Raw genomic sequence first — 18,470 nt, forward strand, 5'->3', positions numbered from 1 at the left:
TTGATAACTTGAAAGATATAAAAAACTGGGATGACCAACCTTAGAAATTACACTGCTGGTTCAGTATGGTCTTCTGTATCTGTGACAGGATGATGACTTTAGGTGTGGCTCTTCTTTTTCTTTCTTTTTATTTACTCATTTTATTTTTATGTTTGATTTTTCTTTCTTCCCTTTTCTTTCTTTTGGATATGGTGTACTGTATACTGTTTGTCTATTTGTTCAATGGTTTTTTAACTATCTTATCCCTTTTTGTAACCACAAGAGGATGTTAGGGTGTGGGTTGGGGTGGGACATGTTTTTGTTGTGTAATGTCTGTTAAATACCAATAAATAGAATAAAAAAAAAAATAAAAAAAATATATCACATTTGTATTCATGGAAGTAACTCAGGAACCACAGTGGAATACACGACATCTCTCCAACTAGTTTATAAAGTGATTCATCGGAATGAACAACTTATCTGAATATGTTTCGGATCAGCTGTGCTGGTGACTGATTTTTGTGGACGTACAGGAGCTAAATCTGTCGATGGATAGGGCTGGGTATCGTTCAAAATCTTTCCATCCGGTGCCAATTTCGATACCTCAGTTTCGATGCCGGTTCCTAACGATACTTTTTTTGACACCATATGTTTTAAAATCCATTTCAACATCAATAAAAATACATTAAACACAAAGCTTTTATTTTCCACCTTAATTGTTAATCAGAACAGTTATCAGAATTAAAAGATTCGGGTAAAACTGCTCACTCAGAGTAACATTAATAAAGTTGCCTTGCCTTGCAAGCTCAGCCTGTCAGTCAGTCATCAGGGCAGAGAAACCACCGTTGTGGCTGCTTGTCTAAGAGGAAGTGGAACGTCAACAGCACCGCGACCGCTTTCACCTCGCCATTAATATCATATCGCAGCAAACGCTGTCTGTGTGAAGTTATGAAAAACTGTAACCACACTTGGAACCAACCGTGACTCTCTGTGACTTCAACAAAACTGCAGACAGTTTACTCTGTCCACACCTCTCCGTGTGTGTGTGTGTGTGTGTGTGTGTGTATGTGTGTGTGTGTGTATGTATGTGTGTGTGTGTGTGTGTGTGTGTGTGTGTATGTGTGTGTGTGTGTATGTGTGTATGTGTGTGTGTGTGTGTGTGTGTGTGTGTGTGTGTGTTTTGTGTGTGTGTGTGTATGTGTGTGTGTGTGTGTGTGTGTATGTGTGTGTGTGTGTGTGTGTGTGTGTGTATGTGTGTGTGTGTGTGTATATGTGTGTGTGTGTGTGTGTATGTGTGTGTGTGTGTGTGTGTGTGTGTATGTGTGTGTGTGTGTGTGTGTGTATATGTGTGTGTGTGTGTGTGTGTGTGTGTGTATGTGTGTGTGTGTGTGTGTGTGTGTGTGTGTGTGTGTGTGTGTGTGTATGTTGTATGTGTGTGTGTATGTGTATGTGTGTGTTTGTGTGTATTAGAGCTCACTCTGTGTCAATATGCAGAGAGGACAGATAAGCTTGCGCTTACGGTAGGAGTTCCAACGACAATTCCGCTTGCTCTCATTGAGGTTGAATGGAGACAAATTGCCCTGATTGAGCGAGATGAGAGCGAATCGCCGAGGGGAGCGAAATAAAGTTGACGAAAGTTTAACTTTATTCAAATGAGGACCACTCGAGAACCAATCAGGTCCGCGTGTCTGTGTTTGGAGGCGGGAGTTACAAAAAAAGTCTGACCAAGATGGGACATTTAAAAAAATGTTGCGGTCTTGCGTGTTGTTTTCGCGACCACGCCCCCCGAGGCAAACTTTCGCTGGCCGAAATTCGCGAGGTGTTTCGCTGTGTGGAACCCTACCGTTACGTGGTCACACGATTTTGGAACCAAAATTTGGCACCGAAAGATAAATAATTTTTTGATACTCATAGGATTGGAGTATTTTCGGTGCAATAAAAGTATCGACGTTTGGTACCCAGCCCTATCGATGGAAAAACGTATTTTTCATTTATATCGCAAGTAATATCGTTATCAAGATATTCAACGTTATCTCATATTTTCCTCATATTGTGCAGCCCTAGCGCATACACACACACACACACACACACACACACACACACACACACAGTGAAAGCCGAGTCCTTACGGGACGCTGCCGGTGAAGTTGATGCCGGCCAGGTGCGGTGAGGCGGTGACGGTGTCTCCGAACACGGGGCCGTCCGCTGGCAGGAACTGGACGATGTTCGGGGGGAGCCCACACTCCCTCAGCACTCTGTAGACGGCGTAGCTGGCCGACACGGCCGTGTCGCTGGGCTTCCACAGAACCACGTTGCCCTGGAAACACCAGCACAGATACAGATTACTGTGTGACCATACACTGGTAATAAACAATACAGAAACATCACAGAAACGCACAAAATGAACCCAAACAAATCAGAAGGATATACAAGAAACAAAACAGGAGGGAAAAGATGTAGCTTATTATAACAACATTAGTTATTATCATTCATACAAAGTTATTAAAAAAAGTAATACATTAGCATATATATACACCCTTCTACCCAAACACATTTTATGTATCTTCATGTTAAACACACACAGCAACGTGTGTGTGTGTGTGTGTGTGTGTGTGTGTGTGTGTGTGTGTGTGTGTGTGTTACCACTCACCATGACAGCTGGAGTACCTGCCAGGTTTCCACCAATAGCAGTGAAGTTAAAAGGAGCCACAGCGGCTACGAAGCCCTGAGAGAAACAAAGGGATGTAACCATGGATCTAGACTTAAATGTGTACAAGGAGCTCACGGAGCAGTCTCAAGATTATTTATACTGCAGTAAAAGTACTAATACCACGCTGTATACATACTCTGTTACAGTCAAAGATTGTAAGTATCATCAGGAGAAAGTAGTTTAAGTATTAAACCATTGTAGTGTGTGTAAAGGATCCAACCAGTTGTGTGTTTAATGGTCTCATCACCTCAGCGTGACTTGTAGCCGTTATATTGTCGGTAGTTTACTTTAGAATCAAACATCAGATTTTAGAAACTACATGTGTTTTGTGTGCAGTAATCTTAATGTGTAAAGTAACTAGTAACTAGGGATGCACCGAACCCAGATTTTTGGGGTTCTGCCGAATACCGAACCCACTGGTTAAGATTCTGCCCGAACCCCGAACCTTTCTTAACACAGTTAACGCGTTAATGAAGTAAACGACGTCCACAGCCTTGCATTTTTCATTTGATTTTAACTGTAAAAAATAAAACAGAATAGGCAACATTAAGCCTGGCACACAAGTGGGAAAAACTATTTTTGACAAGGCATATATTTACCCTATCTCAAAATCCAACGAATATCCAAAATATTATGGATATTATTATAGCCTTTTATATTTATAATCCCATAAAGTAGGCTACCCCCACGCTCTATTCACATCGTAGGAAAGTACATCGCTATCGCCAGATGAGTGACAATTTTGTTTTGCAAATTTTCGCTAACCAGTGTACGATGAAGGCATGTTGGGGGGGTGAAATTAGAAAGCTAACGTTAACTAACGAGCAGCAGCCGGCCGTTCGGTCGCTCCGCTCCCACTGTAGGGAGACTCTTTTCCAGAGAGAACAGCTGACAGCCCAGCAGAGGCTGTCTGGTTAACAACAGTTTTTAGCTGTGACTGTCCTTCCTTTGCTGTACCTGAAGTTGCTGTCTGGAGATTCCTCCATGCACAACTCGTATTCTTTTGGATGTTTCATACGCAAATGTCTTAACTGTGATGTTGTGTATAGTTTAGGGTCCTCGCCACCACGAGACAAATCGGCGTTGCAAATTGAACATGTAGCTCGACTTGAATCGCCTTCTTTTGACTGAAAGTACTGCCAAACAACACTTTTTCTGCTCACCAGTTCCATTTCCACTTTCTGACAGCTTACTGCCGTTGCTAGGTTGCTACTGCATTCCGTCTAGCTCCAACTACGTCATTACGTCGACCACGTAACTCTACAAAGAGGAGTGAAGTAACGAGATAGTTCAGTCCAAGATGGCGGCGCTGCAGCTCTATCATGGGTGCGTTTGTTTGCAATGGAACGTTCTATTGAGTTTCGCCTCTTGTTACTTCTCTACTCTTTGGCAAGAGCAGAAAATCAACACAACGGTCGCCTCTCGTTACTTCTCTTTGGTACCGTTCAGTTCGGTCGAAAAAAAATTCTAACGTTAGACAGTACACGAACTCCGTCAAAAAGCCCAAAGTTCGGCCGAATTCATGCATTCGTGCATCCCTACTAGTAACTAAGGTTGTAACAGATGAATGTAGTGGAGTAAAAAGTACAATATTTCTGTCTGAAATGTAGCGGAGTAGAAGTAGAAAGTGGCATGAAAAGAAAAGACAGTTCAGGTCACTGAGAGTCCCGGTACAGCATGGAGTTGGTGCTAAACATTATAATAACGCTATAATAACTGTATTCTTACCTCCAGTCCCCGGTACAGCATGGAGTTGGTGCTAAACATTATAATAACGCTATAATAACTGTATTCTATACCTCCCCTTCGCGTACAGCATGAAGTTGGTGCTAAACATTATAATAACGCTATAATAACTGTATTCTTCCCTCCAGTCCCCGGTACAGCATGGAGTTGGTGCTAAACATTATAATAACGCTATAATAACTGTATTCTTACCTCCAGTCCCCGGTACAGCATGGAGTTGGTGCTAAACATTATAATAACGCTATAATAACTGTATTCTTACCTCCAGTCCCCGGTACAGCATGGAGTTGGTGCTAAACATTATAATAACGCTATAATAACTGTATTCTTACCTCCAGTCCCCGGTACAGCATGGTGTTGGTGGTTCCCTCAGAGTTTAGCGGCTGCTGTTTCTCCAGATCTACGGCGTGTTGGGCGTTAAATCTGAAGAAGTCGATCAGCTCTGCAGCCGCATCAATCTCAGCCTGGACCACCGTCTTCCCCTGCAAAACACACACACACACACACACACACACACACACACACACACACACACACACACACACACACACACACACACACACACACACACACACACACACACACACACACACACACACACACACACACACACACACACACACACGGTAGGTGTGAACAGGCCGGCTACATTGCAACGTCCCCGACACTAGGACTGCACGATTCAGCATAAAATATGAATCACGATTCTTTAGCTTAGAATTGATATCACAATTCTCTGCCTCGATTTTTCTCTCACAAACTGTAATGTTTATTGCACACATGAACCATGAAAAAACAAAACAAATTGGCAGTACCAAACAGATATTTTTGGCACCTTAGAGCACATAAAGCCTGTAAACACAGAGGCTTCAATGACTAAAGAAAGTAAAGTACATACTGGCCATTTAAGTACAGTAGGCTACCAAAAATAGTGATATATAACAGGTTGAACTAAATATGGCCCTGATACAGGCTCTATCTGGACTAAAAATGGCCCCGATACAGGCTCTATCTGGACTAAATATGGCCCCGATACAGGCTCTATCTGGACTAAAAATGGCCCCGATACAGGCTCTATCTGGACTAAATATGGCCCGATACAGGCTCTATCTGGACTAAAAATGGCCCGATACAGGCTCTATCTGGATTAAATATGGCCCCGTACAGGCTTTCGGACTAAATATGGCCCCGATACAGGCTCTATCTGGACTAAATATGGCCCCGATACAGGCTCTATCTGGACTAAATATGGCCCCGATACAGGCTCTATCTGGACTAAATATGGCCCCGATACAGGCTCTATCTGGACTAAATATGGCCCCGATACAGGCTCTATCTGGACTCCTCCAACACATAATTAAAACATGTCAATCAACATGCTGCAGCTACAGCTTCAGTCTCTAGAGAAATGGAGTTTGTCAATTGCCAATTTAAGAAGATTATCAAAAACAGAATGATTTCTTAGCACACTCTTTAACTGCTTGCCTTTCATGTCTTCAGCTGTCCTATCAAAATAAAGGCCGAAAATGCACCCCCCAAAAAATCGACGTCATTTAAAAATGAAATCGCGAACAGGGCCCCGTACCTGTCCGATCATGGTCTTGGCGAGGATCTCGGCTCTCTTGGGTCCACTGATGACGTCGGCCGCCTTGAACAGAACCTGCGCTCTGTCCTGGACGGGCTTCAGGTCCCACTCTCTCCTCGCCGCCACCGACGCCACGATGGCTCTGTTAATCAGCTCCTGTTAGGTTCACACACAAAACACCTTCTCACACAATCACGTTATCTGGAAAAAGACACAAAAACATCGAACAAAAACGTCTAACACAAAAAAGGCAAAATAAAAGGCAGACCAGAAGTTGCTGCTTGAATGAAACCCACTAAATAAAGGAGACTTTCTCAAACATTTTCCATTTTTAAAGTCAACCAAAGCCCTAAGGTGGAGTTGGATTCTTCCAGAACTTACCTTGTCAGCGTAACAGAACTTTGCCACTTTATGGGAGTGATTGAACGGCTTTAAAAAGAAACACAGAAACACAGAGAGTCAGTGAACATGTGGAGAGTTATGGGGTTATAGAAGCAGGTTTTTGTTTTTCAACATGGTGCTGAACAGGTGTGTGTGTGTGTGTGTGTGTGTGTGTGTGTGTGTGTGTGTGTGTGTGTGTGTGTGTGTGTGTGTCACACAATGTGCATTATATTGATGTAGGATTTGTGATCTGTCTTGTTTTTGTTAGATGTTTTTACTGTTGGATTTAAACTGTACCCTGCCTGGGGTCTGCAGATGGAAATTAGCCTAATGCTAACTCTGGTACAATGCATCACTCGGCAACATTTATGTTATTTTACATTGCATTTACATTTTATATTATTGTACATGGTCCCTAACAAAAAAATGAATAAATAAAATAAAATAAAATATATATATATATATATAAAAAACGGAGCCGGGGGAGGGGGGGTAACAGAAACTTTGCACATCTCCAACATGAGAGTAACTCCAGCACAAAGTCTGATTTGGGAAGATATATTTAATAGCTGGCAGACTGAGAAACCATCGCTAGGAGGTAACCCATCATCATTATTCTCATTTTCATTGAAAGATATTAATATTGAAATGATTATAGTGCGATTTCTTTGGTCTGAAGGATACGATTCATCTCTGCAACTCCACAATACTTCATTCAGATGGTTTGACGCATTTTGCATTTAACAAATATTGCACCCCCCTGTGCTTAATATGCAGATCCTTGCTAAGTTGGACTGGTCCTCATGTCCAGTGGGTTTGGAGGGACTGGGGTTGACTCACTGATAACTGATATCTGATGTCTTTGGTCCAGACGTCTTCGTCTCCGACCACACACGGGATCTCCTCCGTCTGCCCCTTCAGACCGGCCAGCGCCTGCAACAACAACTCCAGTTCAGGCTCACTGACAGTCAGGATTATTATGGGATGGTTGGGGAAACGGAGTCAAACCTTCAGCAGATCTTTTCTTTCTGCACTCCCCTCTGTGAAGCCGAGGATCGGCTCATTCTTCACCTCCACGGGGGCCAACGGCAACGTTTTCAACCTGCACACACACACAGAGACACACACACATGCACAGACACAGAGACACACACATGCACACAGAGAGAGAGAGAGAGAGAGAGAGAGAGAGAGAGAGAGAGAGAGAGAGAGAGAGAGAGAGAGAGAGAGAGTTAACAGGATTGTATCATTATATAAGTGAGCAGAGAGCTGCAGCCTTTGACCACAGTAAACTGGCCATGAACGGATGTTTGTTTCCTGAATCTTCTACACCAGACCGGACAGGAAATCAACCCAACTGTAGTCCCGCCCCCTCTGATAGCACACTGACAGCCAAACGGGGTTATCTGGGGACAGAATGAGCCAAATTTAATTTATATTAATAAAACATCAACGAGTGTTGTCTCTCCGTTTGTAGGAGGACTTATTTGGCGTGAGGTTTAGAGGTCCTTCCTTTAAGAAAAGTGACGTTTTGGAATAAAACATTATGTAATTTTACATCACTTTGTTAAATTACATAATGTTATTATGTTATTATCTCCATATCTGTGTCTAAAAACATTGGAAAAGCTAGAGCAGATAATAAATACATAACTCTCAAAAAGCTAAGACACCAAACTTAAAGCTAAAGAAGTCCACAAATCTCCAACCATCAGATCTGAGACAAGTCTTTCAGTTTGGGGTACTGCAGAGAAACAGGTTTATGATTAACTTCTCAGGTCTAAACTGTCCCAACAGAAGGTCAGGGGGGGGTCGATCATCACACACACACACACACACACACACACACACACACACACACACACACACACACACACACACACACACACACACACACACACACACACACACACACACACACACACACACACACACACACACACACACACACACACACACACTCTGTAGGAGTTCAGTTTGTACAGATGTCACAGAATAATAATCAGTCGCTGCCAGAGGTTGAAAGTAATGAATTACAGTTACTAACATTACTGTAATGGAGTAGTTTTTTGTGTACTTTTAAAATTAGTTTTTTAAAAATCTGTCATTTTACTCTGACTTCAGTATGTTTATTATTATAAATCACATCATTAGAGTAAAAAAAAGGAACTAAAAGCTCTCTAACGGTCTTTTGTATACGTCACCAAACTGAAATAGAAAGCAGCTTAGTGTCCTAAAGACTGGAGTTTCATTAAATAACTATAAATAAGATATTAAGTATACATATTCAAAGTAAAAGAGGAGAAAAGACCAGAGTTTGATATAAAAGAGACAAAGTAGTTTATAAAGGTGGAGTTGGATGAGCTACTTAGTGTTTTATTTTTTTAAAGCTCATTTTTCAGCCTTTATTTTGATAGGACAGCAGAAGACATGAAAGAGGAGAGAGAGGGGGGGGATGACATGCAGCAAACTTGAACCCGGGCCCGCTGTGTCGAGGACTAAACCCCCATATATGGACGCCCGCTCTACCCACTGAGTTACCCGGGCGCCCATACTTAGTGGGACTTTGGGTTTTGTGTGTTGCGTGGGCTGGCAGCCGTTCTCCACTTTGACTGATATTGCTATTGCGATATGATTCACGATATTGGAGGGAATGATAATTTTTGTATCATTGTTCTCATTTTCATTGACGAATATTAAATCTTTAAAAAATTCAAATGATTGAAGTATAATTTTTTGTGAGGATCTGTACCAAACAAAGAGGTTTTCTGTAGTCTGTAGGATAGTGTATGTAGGCTGGGACGTCTCTGCAGCACCACAATACTATTTTAGAATGGTTTGACACATATTTTGCCTTTAGCAAATATTGCGCGCAATTTGGATATTGCACTAGTCCATATTGAGATTTCAATAAAATTGTGATAATTAATTGTGACACTGAACCCTGAGTTGCCCCCGATGCAGCGCCATCGTTGTGTGAATGTTTATCTGATGTACAGCAGCCTCGGCCACAGTGTGTGAATGGTGAATGGTGAATGGTTCCTGTACTGGGTTAAAGCACTTTGAGTAGTCGTTAAGACTAGAAAAGCGCTATATAAAAACATATCATATAAATACAGTCCATTTACATTTACGTTGACTTGAATGGCCATGATTGCTCGTGGGGGCCAGTGGAGAATAGGGGTTAGTGAACGTCAACTTACAAATCAGTTTCGGCATTTAGGCAACAATACAATTCTCCTTTTAGCTGATTTAAAGTTTGGCTGGAGTTGGCTGGCTTATCTTTTCTTGGTAGTTAAACTGAGTTTGTTCTTACCTTTGTAAACAGCGACCGCCATCTACTGTAGCTAACACACTGAACAAACACCTGGGGGGGACTATACAGCATAGTATGGTGATATTTTCCATGGCGATACTGTATCAATACATGGACGCCAAGTCAAGCAAAGTTTTCCTTTGGGCACATCATATGAAGTAAGAAAAAAGGTAATCTCTTGCAATATCTGTGTTTAAAAATCGCAATAACATCGAAGTAAGACATGATATCGAGTGGCCACTGGGGATTCATACCCCTGCTAAACATCTCAACTGTCCCTTTAAATCTTCCCCCCACCCTTCATAACCCTGAATCTGACTTTGAGTGTTGTATTTGGGCCGAGGTCATGAGGAGGCTGATAGTCTGTCACACACTGTAGAGAGACAACCTAAACCCTGCAATCATCTGTAGAGGCGCTACATATATATATATATATATATATATATATATATATATATATATATATATAGATAGATAGATAGATAGATATTTATCTCTCTCTCTCTCTCTCTATATATATATATATATATATATATATATATATATATATATATATATATATATATATATATATTAGACTTTGTAAACGCTGTTCAGTGTGCAGTAGTGTCCTGGTGTATTCAGGATGTGATGTGCACATAGACCATGACATGACTATCAGCTACTTTCTATTCATTACATATTTCGGTTGTTGCACTGAAGGCAGCAAACAATGCTCGGATACTTTTAACTACTACAACTGCATTTAGCTGGAAATACTTTTACTTCAGTCAGGTTTTTAATGCAGGACTTTAACTTGTAGTGGAGTATTTTCACCGTGTGTATTAGTACTTTTACTGCAGTAAAGTAACGGAGTACTTCCTCCACCTCTGGCTGAATATAGTTCACACTTTATAGGTTAGAGATCATGACATCACCACAGCACAATAACAGTTACAGTTACAGTTACACATGATGTCATTAGAGCCGAATGATGTGAAAGCGCCTCGTGAGAGTCTCTGATTGGATAAAACAGCTGTAGTGAGTTAGCTTAGCATTAGCTGCGTGACATCTTGCAGAAGTCGTCGCTGAGCAGAAGGAGTCTGGAGGTGTAGGAGCCTAACTTACCCCCTCCAGGACTGGCTCACTGCAGCCCGCACGCGCAGCATGTTTCCCCGACAGGTGGATGAGAAGAAGGAGAAGATAAGACGGAGGGAGACAGCCTGTTACACCTGATCACGGATCAATAAAACCGGATCACATGCAGGGTACCAGCGGCCGTTTGACACACTGCAACCCGGGCAGCGCAAACTACCGCCGGGGGCGGGGGGGCCGTACTATTTAAATTCCAGATTCCTGTTCATTCTCAACGGCTGTCCCGTTTAACTATCAACTAGTAATAGATTATTATTTAATATGATTCAACAGACAGAAATAAAAGCCGTTTTCTTTGTAAAAAGCGTCACTATCTGTCCATTCCCCCCCTCAGCCTGTGAAATGGAACCTTCCACAGGGTCTGCGACTGGCCAATCAGCGAGCAGGGAAATATCCTCAGCCAATCACGGGCCACATTTGAAAGTTCTATTTTTGTGCAGCTTCTTGAATGTTCGTTCACTTCTCGGCTTTCAGCAATAATTTTATTCATTAATTTATCATTTAATACAAGTTTCTATTCATCATCTGACTGCTTTACATTAATATTAAATCCCACTTCCTTTTTTCAAAATGTTCTCAGTGTTTTTTACTTGTTAATACCTCTACCTTTACTTTGTGTGTATTATCTGTAATGACACAGAATGGCCACTAGATGGAGGTATAACATCGAGACTAACATACATGACCAGCTGGCCAGGGTTTCTTGGATGTTTCTGAAATATAACTTTATTTAGGAAAATGCACAACGTGAGCAGGATAATACCAGAGACATTTTTTTTTTTTTTACTTTTCTTCAGAATCAAAGTAATCCAGTGATAGATTAAGATATCAAACACACAGTTACCTAACTTTTTAGCACCATCAGCAAAATCATTAATTGAATGTTCACCAGATATACTTTAACTATAGTTTAAATATTTATTGCAAGTTGCTTCAGCAAGACCCATACAACTTAACTCACATTCAATAAAGTCTGCACCTATTAAACTTTTCCAAAATCAATCTCTAGAGCTGAGACGTTAACCCCCATTTTTGTCACTTTGTTGCTTGCCATAAAATTGAATAAAACACCCAAATTCAATGCAAGTAGTGAAGTGATCATTTATTTTACTTGTGAAGAGTGTTGTATATGGAACCATCCACGTTATAACTTTTGAATATTTTGTTGAAAGAAACCCAAATTTCTTGGTTAATCAATAACTATCTGATTTGAAAGAGGGAAAAGTCACAACCCATCCAAGGTTAGAGACATGATCTCAAAGTCTCCAGTCCATTGTTAGCAGTGCGACATCTATCACCTGGGTAGGTGGTTGATCCTTTTTGTGCTCAAATCCTCTGATGATCAGAAATCCTTGAAGTCCTTTTTGTGATGAACAGCTACAATCTCCCTCGTGTGATGTGATCCGGTGAAGAGGCAGAAGGAAGAACCCTGATCTCGGCTCTGTGTCCTTATTTACACGTTGACACTTTGACACAGAGAGAAGCCTAAAGCTTGATTTATGGTTCTGAGGAGGCTCCACGCAGAGCTTTCGTAGCTTTCGTATGTAAGTGGCCTGAAGTTTATACTTGTGCGTTGGTGTGTGCGTCGAGCCGGCATGTGTGTGTGTGCGGGTGTGTGGGGGGAGTGTGTGTGTGTGTGTGTGGGTGTGTGTGGGTGATAGAGCAAGGGAGAAAGTGAGAGAGTGATGGCGATTATCTTCGGAGTGAGTAGCGACTCCAGAGTCATAGTGAGAGAAACAAAGTGTCTCCCCTGTTCTTTCTGACCACGGTGGGAAATCTGTAGCAGGAAAAGTTAACCCTCTCCTTGATTTCATGTAGGGTGTAGGGTCGGTATCGCCACATACCTACATACATAGCAATGGCGTAGATTTAACTCAGAAGCACAAATCAAGCTTAAAACTTCAGCAGGCTTGCATATAGACATTCATACATTTATACTGTACATATGAATATCATCTGTTAAAGATTAGTCCAGCACTCTTTTTTTTACAAACAATGAAAGTAAGGCATGAGGGCACCGACAGGGCTACATGTACAAAGTATGGAAACATCCTCTCAATGAAAGTGTGTGTGAAGGTGTATATGTGTGTGTTATTATCAAGATCAGAGAATGACAGATTTCCTCTGTTCCATCCCAGAGCCACTCTGATCCTCTTCTTTACTTTGAGGACAGTTTCTGTATCTACAGTAATAATGACCCTGCTGAGTATTTACCTTCATTGAACCCTAAGCGACAATACCCAGACTGATTATTCTGCTTCTCTTTTCTTTACCTTTAGGTAGCTGTTAATGTTTACTGCTGCTACGCAGGACGGACTGGGGCTAAAAAACAGCCCTGGGGTCTCATTTATAAACGTGGCGTACACACAAAACGGGGCTGAAACTGTGCGTACGCCACTTCCCACGCAAAGGTTGTGATTTATAAAAAACAAACTTGGGAGAATGTGCGGTCCTCCACGCAAACTCTGACCCATGCGTACGCACATTTTGGAGACAAAATAGGAATTGGCGACGCAGATGGTGAGGTGGTGAACTGAAGTCAGACCGTCACATTGTCCGCTACGTAGCGCAGGAGGAGGAGATGGCCCGACTACATGGAATACAGGATAGCATCAAATACCCTAGCATTAGATAATGGCAGAACACAGTGTACATAACTAAATATATGTCTTTAAAACTGTGCATATATCATCAAATCATCTGAAAATACAGCCGTTAAGCTCTTGCACAATCATTACACTTAATATCCTCGTTATCAGTCTAAACTTTAATACTGTTCGTGACAAAACCTGCATGAAGAAAAGTGTGTTTGCCTATTAGACTTTCTTTCGTCTTCAAAACCCGTGCGTAATGTTGCATGATGGCACTGCTGGCCCTGCAGGAGGACTACGCTAATGGAAGAATCAGGAGAAAAAGAGACTTCAGGGACCAGGACGATGACTGGCTTATATGCCAATTTAAGTTCTCTAAAGCTGTGCTCTTGGATCTATGTACTGAATTGGGTCCAGTAGAGAGGGCAACGCGCCGGAACCATGCCATATCCCGGTCCAAATACAGGTCCTCGCCGCTCTGGGGTCAACCAGCTGTTTCCAGAGGGAAATGTCAGACAGCTAAGTGATTTTTTAAAAATAAATATTATATATAATCTTCAACTTTATCACTAAGGCTTGTTTGGATATAACATATAGTTCTGTTAAATCTTATTATATACGTCTGGTATATCAAAGCTGTCCCCAAGTGCCATAATGCCTGCCGTTTTGGACGTATTATTAATTAATATATGTAGTCTATAGATCAGGATTCTGTACACTGTGCAAGAACAAGCCGAAATTATAATTCAATTTGCAGCAATTCCTGAACGTCTGAGAAGTTTTTTGTTTTTTCGTCATGATACAGTGTAACAACTGCCAGTGTCATTCATATACTGATCAGCATTCACGAGGTGCTTTGCAATGACTATTTATGGTTAAAAATGGGTGTGTACAGGGCGGGATAAGAGGCTGATCCACATACGCACGCTTGTAGGTAATATCTGATTTATAAAGGGAACATTGCTTTCACACGGTTTTATAAATCAGACTTTTTTTTGGCGTACGCCATTTTGGGCTTTTGGGCGTACGTACACTTATTCAATTCAATTCAATTCAATTTTATTTATAGTATCAAATCATAACATAAGTTATCTCGAGACACTTTACAGATAGAGTAGGTCTAGACCACACTCTATAATTTACAAAGCCCCAACAATTCCAACAATTCCAGTAATTCCCCTCAAAAGAGCAGTGCACGGCAGGCGGCGGCGAGGAAAAACTCCCTCTGGGGAAAAACCGCGGACAGACCCAGGCTCTCTGTTTTTGGCGGTTGTCTGAGCGGAGCCGTTGGGGGTTTGGGGGGTGATGAACAGTGGCGATAGTAGTCACATTAATAATGGAACAGTGACTGGATGTAGCGGGAAGCTGCAGGGTTCAGCAGGACGCAGCATGACATTGCAGGGCATCGCTGAGCTCAGCAGGGAGTGCAGCAGGACCACGGCAACAGCTGCAACCAGGATCTTGGTGCCAACGTTCTCCAAGGAAATACGCTGGGGGAAAAAAAGTAAGGATCCTACACACGGTTTTATAAATGAGACCCCTGGACTTTCTCCCAAATAGGCCCATCATCCGGCCATTCGCCCCTAGCCGTGCGTGACAGACACTAGCCAGGAAGTCCTGATACTATGCCACAATACTGTAGCCTACCAGACAAGGTATTCACAGCAAGTAACATCTCAAAACCAATGATGATGAATTGGGGTTGTGTTTATTAGCCATTTGCAGTTGGTACCATCTTTACAACTAAACACTCTCTGTAGAGACAGGTGTTTAGGCTTTTGCTGAGGGTGGTAAGCAAAACATTGTTCCAGGCTGTGACTATCTGACTTGGGCCGTGTGAAATATTGTGATGTAGAGCATCCTGGGACATCCTGGCACTTCGCTGCTCTCTCCCTGTCATCTTTAGTGCTGCAACTATCTTCAACCTGAATAAACAAATGATTTTAAAGATAGGTTATTAGCTATTATTGATATATGTGTTGCTTTGTGTTAAAAAATTAGCATTGAATAACCTATTTAATATTTTGTCAATGTCATATTACACTTTTGATTCATATTAAGGCTGTGAAATTATGAAAATGACTAGGCCCTATCAATTATGTCTGTGAAGCTTTCACAACCAACCACCAGGTCTTTGCCAGTTCCACAATAGTAAACGCAAATATGAAAGACGAGGAAAAACTGCACTCTGATGGAAGACAGACAGAAAGTGAAAGCTAGGATTTTTTTTGTTAAACTTTTGGTTACATTTGGTGAATGATTTAGCCCCCTTCCCGGTTTGTTAGCACGTTTAGAGTGGTACTGCATGCCTGATGTTTTCCCAATTAATTCAATCCCATAGTCTTCATCCTAGCAGCAAAAGTGAGCTCACTAAAACCTCTCATATACAACCAAGTGAAATCGCAGTCAACCCGCGATTAATTTCTAACGCGTTTAATGTTTCAAATTAAGGTAACAGAAATTAGGTAGGGATAAAGGCAGCCTATTATAATGGGTCCTGCTCCTGGCACTTACCAGTACCTCTTGCTGATGTGAAATTAACTCTGCTGCCTGTCCCTCATCATGACCAAGCTGTGGATTGGTGATAGGCAGACTAGTAGGCCTACTCTTCCTCCTCAGTTTCTTTTATACATAGCATATAAGTGATCATATTAGTGCCCCCTGCTGTTGGCTGTTAATATCGCTTTATTAGACTTTTTTTGTGCTGACTTTTGTGCTGACCGTTCTGGACTTTTCCCGAACACACAGATTGTCAGTCCGTCCCTGCTGCTACGGATCATTACAGTTTAGACTTGATTAATAATTTCTTTGCTTTGTTTACAGCTTAATAAATAGATGGACACATGTTCACTCCAAGGGAAGTAAAGAGATGTTTACGGATCACCATCTTCTGACTAAAGACTATCAGACCTTCACTGGTAATATCTTCACTTTATCATCAGTGTCAATTAATGGAAACATCTTCTCAGTGAAAGTGTGTGTGAAGGTGTGTATGTGTGTGTTAGTATCAAGATCAGAGAACAACAGCTTTCCTCTGTTCCAGTCCAGAGTCACTCTGATCCTCCGGAGCTTCTTCTTTACTTTAAGATCAGTGATTGGACCTGGTGGTGACCATGCTGAGTATTCACCTTCATCGAACATTATGTTCCATAATCCAAACAGTATGTATCCCTTCCTCTGGACAGAAGCTGCTAACACACCCAGTGCCCAGCCTGCACTGTCTCCAACCTCCACATCCCAGCTGTGAGTCCCTGAGTTAAAGCCCTCAGAGCCCAGGACAGTGCAGTTGTTATCAATCCTCTCTGGATTATCAGGAAGTTGCTGTTTCTCTCCTCGTCTCACACTGGTCAGATCTACAGACAGGATGAGTCTTGGATGAGCAGTGTTTGGGTCCAGAATAACAGGAGTGTAGGAAACCATCTCCTTCATCTTGTTCCAGATGTTGAAGCTCAGGTTGCCCAGGTGTTTGGCCTCGTCTATCAGAGCTCCTGAGAGCAGCTGTGGATCCTCCAGCAGGGGGCTCTGCTGGACTCTTTCCACTGCAGCCTTGTAGTTGATCAGGAATGAGACGTCTTCAGCTCTCAGCTGCTCCTCTGTGGCTCTGACTGTGTCTGAAAGAGCTGCTATCTCTCTGCTCAGAGCCTCCATCTTCTCCTTCATCCTCCGACTCTTCTGCTCCTCTTCCTCCCTCAGTGCAGCCAACCTGGCCTCCTCTTCTTCTTCTAGAAACTGGTGAAGCTTCTTAAACTGATCCTTAATCTGCGTCTCTGTGCGTCTGGCCTGGACCTTCATGTGTTTTGCTGTTTGAGCAAACTTTATTTTAACTTGTTCAAAAACCTTTAACTTCTTCTTTAAGGGCTCCAGAGTTTCCTGGAGTTTCTTCTTGTGTTGTCGTGCAGCTTCATCAATGGGTCTGAATCTGTGGTTGGAGTGTTTTTCTGAATCTCTGCAGACGAGACACACTGGCTGCTGATGGTCCAGACAGAAGAGTTTGAGTTTCTCAGAGTGCAGACTGCAGAGAGCCTCTGAAACTCTCTGATCTCTCTCCTCTAAGAAACTCTCACACAGGTTCTTCAATGCCAGGTTACAAGGTGGTTCATACAAAGATCTTTTCTTACAAACTGGACACTCCTGTGTTAATTTATCTGTCCACCAGCTCTTCAGACAGTCTTTACAGAAGCTGTGGCTACATGACAGAAGAACAGGATCTCTAAAGACATCATGACAGACCGGACAGTAGAGATCCTCCTCTGATCTGGAAGCCATTTGTCTCTGAGTGAAGCTGAAAACACAGCAGACAGAAAGTACAGTCAGTCATAGTCTAAATTAATGGAAGTACATTTCCAGGATAATTGCCTGACATCCGGTACATGGTGCATGGTTAATGCGCCGGATGTCCCTCATCTTTCGCTTTTGTGTGTTGCCGTTCTGAAACTCCTTTCTTTTCAGGAAAAAAGAATCAACCTAGAGTTAGCAAGCTACAGAAGATGTGGATTGTGCAACAAGTCAGGTCTGCTTGGTTCTTTCTGGGAATGATTGTAAAGATTTACTAAGAATATGTTTAGGATATTTCCTCTCTAACTGGGACGTTTTGGGACCGATTGGTGGGATTGCGGTGGACGAAGTACACACGGAGATACACTGGTAAGAGCCAATGAGGTTTAACCATGTATGCAGCTAATTAAAAACAGTTAACTTCATTTAATATTGTATGAGGACTTTTATTTTGCGGGGTGCAAATGTTTCATCAAAACAAGTTCCTTCCTGAGACTATTTAGCAGAGCCACTGTCGCTGCGTCCGGATCTTATCCCCACCCAAGACGACTGTGATTGGTTTAAAGCAATGCGTCCGGAGCTTAGGTTTAGAATCAATGTGTCATTTATTTATTTAGATTATTAGCTTCACTCAAGCTTGACAGAAACCATAAGTTAGGCGTACACCTTTTAGTGTGTCAACTGTCAAATAAGTTGTTTTTTTTATTATGTGAATTAGATGAAAATTAACATAAAACCTTCCACATGATTTTG

At 41.9% G+C, this 18,470-nt stretch overlaps 2 protein-coding genes across 2 annotated transcripts in view; both read right to left on the minus strand.

The window, feature by feature from the left end:
* aldh4a1 (aldehyde dehydrogenase 4 family, member A1) overlaps positions 1 to 11,000 on the minus strand; it is a 15,706-nt gene extending 4,706 nt beyond the window's left edge. The window contains exons 1-8 of the mRNA XM_039798724.1: positions 10,825 to 11,000; positions 7,410 to 7,503; positions 7,242 to 7,334; positions 6,402 to 6,449; positions 6,021 to 6,176; positions 4,768 to 4,917; positions 2,630 to 2,704; positions 2,109 to 2,296 (exon numbers count right to left, since the gene is read on the minus strand). Coding sequence (XP_039654658.1) covers positions 2,109 to 2,296; positions 2,630 to 2,704; positions 4,768 to 4,917; positions 6,021 to 6,176; positions 6,402 to 6,449; positions 7,242 to 7,334; positions 7,410 to 7,503; positions 10,825 to 10,865 — 845 coding nt within the window. The 5' untranslated portion in view covers positions 10,866 to 11,000. The remainder of the gene's footprint in view (positions 1 to 2,108; positions 2,297 to 2,629; positions 2,705 to 4,767; positions 4,918 to 6,020; positions 6,177 to 6,401; positions 6,450 to 7,241; positions 7,335 to 7,409; positions 7,504 to 10,824) is intronic.
* Positions 11,001 to 15,764: 4,764 nt separating this feature from the next.
* LOC120557210 (nuclear factor 7, brain-like) overlaps positions 15,765 to 18,470 on the minus strand; it is a 30,287-nt gene continuing 27,581 nt past the window's right edge. Inside the window, exon 2 of the mRNA XM_039797325.1 lies at positions 15,765 to 17,724. Within this exon, the coding sequence (XP_039653259.1) occupies positions 16,347 to 17,708 (1,362 nt within the window). The 5' untranslated portion in view covers positions 17,709 to 17,724 and the 3' untranslated portion in view covers positions 15,765 to 16,346. The remainder of the gene's footprint in view (positions 17,725 to 18,470) is intronic.

This window comes from Perca fluviatilis, chromosome 4 (genome assembly GCF_010015445.1).
Source record: "Perca fluviatilis chromosome 4, GENO_Pfluv_1.0, whole genome shotgun sequence".
Classification (NCBI taxonomy): domain Eukaryota; kingdom Metazoa; phylum Chordata; class Actinopteri; order Perciformes; family Percidae; genus Perca; species Perca fluviatilis.